Here is a 4,263-nt window from a genome sequence, read left to right as displayed (position 1 = left end):
CTCCATCCACACCTTAAACCTCAGAAATTCCGGACTCCATATGCAGATGCAAGGGCAAACTTCTCTGGTGAAGTAGGAGAGCCATCTACTCCTAAGCGCACTAATGGTGCTAGTGAAGGAAAGACAATATCTTTCAGCGGCTGCTCAGCTGTGAGAACTACACAAGATGAATCTATCAAGAAGTCAGACCTAGAGGCTCTCATTAAAGCTCTAAAAGAGTCTGGTAACACACTTGGTATTTCCCTTAGTGCATCATATAAACCGCCTAGAGTTCTGGTTACTTCTCTACATGCATCTCATTCATCTAGTGGTATTAAGCCTTTAGTCATAGACTCAGGAGCCTCTCACCACATGATTAGTGATGCTAGGTTGATTAGTAATGTAGAACCGGTATTAGGTAATGTAATGATTGCAAATGGAGACAAAATACCAATTAAAGGTGTAGGAACTCTTAAGCTATTTGAAAAAGATACAAAAGCATTTTACATGCCATCTTTTGCATCAAATTTATTATCTGTCAAAAGAGCTACCACTGATTTAAATTGTAATGTGATTTTCAGTCCTAATGAGGTTGTTTTTCAGGATATTGAGACTCTTAAGTTGATTGGAAAAGGTGTTACAAAGGATGACTTGTACCTACTTGAAGACACCAAGACTGTTTCAAATTTATCTTCAGCTTTCAGTTCAATTCCTGCTTTAGATAAAAGTGTTTTATGGCATGCTAGGCTAGGTCATCCCCATTCTCGTGCACTAAACCTGCTGCTTCCTGATATTTCCTTTAAAAATGATGACTGTGAAGCATGTATCCTAGGCAAACATTGCAAGACTGTGTTTCCTAAGTCATCTACTATCTATGAAAACTGCTTTGATCTTATACACTCTGATGTTTGGACTGCACCATGCATATCTAGGGAGAATCATAGATATTTTGTCACTTTTATTGATCAAAAATCAAAATATACTTGGCTAACTATGATTCAAACTAAAGATAGAGTGCTAGATGCTTTTATTAATTTCCATAACCACATAACTAACCAATTTCATGTTAAGATCAAAGTATTCAGGTCAGATAATGGGGGGGGAGTATACAAGCAACTCTTTCAAAAATTACCTAGCCAAGAATGGGATCATACATCAAACCAGTTGTCCATACACACCACAACAAAATGGTGTAGCGGAGAGGAAGAACAGACACCTCATGGAAGTGGCAAGATCTATGATGTTCCAGACTAATGTACCTAAGCAGTGACTTCAGTGTGCGGCTCCTTCAGCCACCCCTTCGAGCTCTTCCCCATCCCACACATCAACTCTAGTTGCGCATTTGGAGTGAACGACATAATAATCAGGACATTTCGAACAGGAATATGCTCCGTACCTCCAGTCCACCTTCTTGTGACAAATCATGCATTTCCTCTTCCCAAAACCAAGAGAATAGGTGTGAGAGACCCTGTGGTCGTGGCGATTGATGTTTATGACGTGTGGTAGGTTGATACATTCCCGGTGGAACATAACACCGCATGGAGCGCATACATAAGGGCATCGTTCACCATGCGTACCACAAGCGTTGCATGTGAAGGTGTCATTTCTAACCATACAGGTCAGTGTATGCTCGTGGCACTTTGCTGTTTCCACAATCGGTGGTGGGGGGTCCTTGGAACACCTCACGTGCATGCTGAAATCGCACATCGAACAATGGTAGAAATAGCTCTGGAGTTCTTCCTGACATGCATCGCATTCCCTCTTGGAGTTATGAGGTGGGACATCAATGAGAAGCTTGAGCGGATGGTATGAGTGGAACGGGTGGTGTATATCGTCCGGTGAGGCTGGGATGCAACGAAGATGCCACTGCTTGGTGCATAAACTGCAACGGCATCGACGATCATTGTCTGCAATGGGCTCCAGACAGTCGCAACAAAAATACAGAACAGGAGAACGAAAAAGATTTTCCTCTTTTACAATATCAATGATCTTCCACAGATCATCTTCAGAAAGCTCATGGCTATGGGCAGGGGACCAGAAGTGTTCATCGATCCTCATCATGGCTAAACGAGGAAAGGTATGAAAATGCCTATAACAGATACATTGCAGATATATATGTATATGATTATGATTATATAGCCAAGTAAAATCAATCAAGCTTATTGAAAAGAGGACCAGAGGTGCATTTAAGTCAACTAGAAATAATTATACTCACATGGACAGCTAAATTATTAATTTTGTTTGTTTTCCTCAACGTGTATTCAAATATTAATCTCTTGTATAGTCACGTGTCATCCCTAAAATGATTCTTAAAATCTTTAGAAACATAATTTGATCCATGCAAATATAAATCATACGTTTTATTTACCTAACTATCAAATTGATTATTAAAGTACAAAAGAATATTTTCAATTATTTCCTTAAATAAAAGCTATGGATTTACATAATATAGTTATCATATATATGACAATTAATAATTATGAATAATACATACTAGGATAAGACGTACGCTTTGCGCATGGTGAATTTATTTGTATATATTATCAATAACTTTTTTTGTATATTTGATCATTTTATTTATACATATACAATGTTTTTTGTTGTTATTATATAATTTATTTCCGATGGACCGGATCAATTTTTATAAAAAATTGTATAACTAAACTATAATTAACATATCATGGGTTGATCGGATTGAACATTAAACAAGTTATGACACAACATCTTTATTTTTTTTCACCGAACACATTTTTGAAAAAAAATGAATAGTACTGTTTCCACAGTTGAATAATTTTGACATTTATCTATCATATGATTTTGAAAGGTTTCAGATCAACCATCGAATTGATACAAGTAATTTTAATGCTTTTAGTCATATGTTTAAGGAAAACTTACATTTTTGAAATTTAAAGTCGTTTTAAAAAATTAAAAATATAACATATAAAAAAAAAATCTAACATTTAAGAAAAATATAACATATAAGGTTTCCTCATTTTTGTAATTTAAAGTCATTTAAAAACAAATCAAAATATAACATATAAGAAAAAATCTAATTTTTTGTTATATGGTTAATGTGATTGTTTATTTTTTTTTTAATAATATAAAATTAAACAAAAATGAAGAAAGATGTAAAAATTGTTATCAAATCTTTATTATTCATAGTCATTAATATATATGTCAATCATATTAGGTAATTCCGTAATTTTTATTTAAGGAAAGAATACACGCTTCTTATATTTTGAGTTAATATAATGTTTCCTAGTAATTGAATTTGGACCAAGATTTTTTTCAATTGATTCTTAAGCTGCCACATAAGCTAAATGGACATCCTAATTAAGTGACACCTAAGCATAATCTCTTTTTAATTAGTACAAACTTAAGTTTACAAGTTTTTAAATGATCATCAATTAATATATAAGAGATTTGATAACAACTTTTGTATCTTCTCTCTTTTTTGTTTGATTTATATTATTAAGAAAATAATTAAAAATCACATTAAGCATAGAATAAAAAATTAGATTTTTTTCTTATATGTTATGTTTAGAACTTTTTAAAACGATTATTAGTTATTAAAAATGGTAAAAACCCTACATTTAAAATTTTGTTTTGTGATCAATGGTTTAACTTTTTTTTCTTCGATCATGATACAAATGATCATAAATCGTATGAATATGAAATCTCATTAACAAATATTCATATTATATATTAATATCATTTAAATTAAATTATATACTATATAAAAATATATGAATATGTTAATGTCAAAATTTGCATTGAAAATTATCGAGATCTTAATATTTTAATTTTAAAATTTGTATTGATAAATCTCATATTATATTTTTTTGTAATTAACAAGTTTAAATTTTTGTTACAGCAAGTATACAAATGTTAATAAAATCATATAAGTATAAAGTGTCAATAATAAATATTCATATTAAAATATACTATATATATATGGGTTTTTTGCAGAATTGACCTATAACTTAAAGTCAAACACAAAACTAACCTCCTTTTTTGAAAATTGGTTTTGCCCTATTCACCCCATAAGTTCATATAATTTACGAAAATGCCATCAATTTTTTTTTTCTTTTTTTTTTCGAAAATGACATTTTTACTCTCTCACCCTCATCATCTTCAAGTAATTACAAGATTGCCATTGTCATCAATACCACAACCACCATGAACAACCAATTTGAAGCTCTTAATGCTCTCAAAATCGATTTACCCTTCTTCTTTTTCCATTCTTGTGAACTAAACACAACATATCTCTCACTTTCTCTCCAC

At 32.0% G+C, this 4,263-nt stretch overlaps 1 protein-coding gene across 1 annotated transcript; it reads right to left on the bottom strand.

Moving 5' to 3' along the window:
- Positions 1-1,245: 1,245 nt before the first annotated feature.
- LOC106292826 lies at positions 1,246-2,061 on the bottom strand. Its single transcript, XM_013728486.1, has one exon. The coding sequence runs from the start codon at positions 2,038-2,040 to the stop codon at positions 1,252-1,254; it is 789 nt and encodes a 262-aa protein (XP_013583940.1). The 5' UTR covers positions 2,041-2,061; the 3' UTR covers positions 1,246-1,251.
- Between the last annotated feature and the right edge of the window lie 2,202 nt (positions 2,062-4,263).

The sequence above is a fragment of the Brassica oleracea genome, chromosome C1 (assembly GCF_000695525.1).
Source record: "Brassica oleracea var. oleracea cultivar TO1000 chromosome C1, BOL, whole genome shotgun sequence".
Classification (NCBI taxonomy): Eukaryota; Viridiplantae; Streptophyta; class Magnoliopsida; order Brassicales; family Brassicaceae; genus Brassica; species Brassica oleracea.
This window is presented reverse-complemented; position numbering and strand designations above follow the sequence as displayed.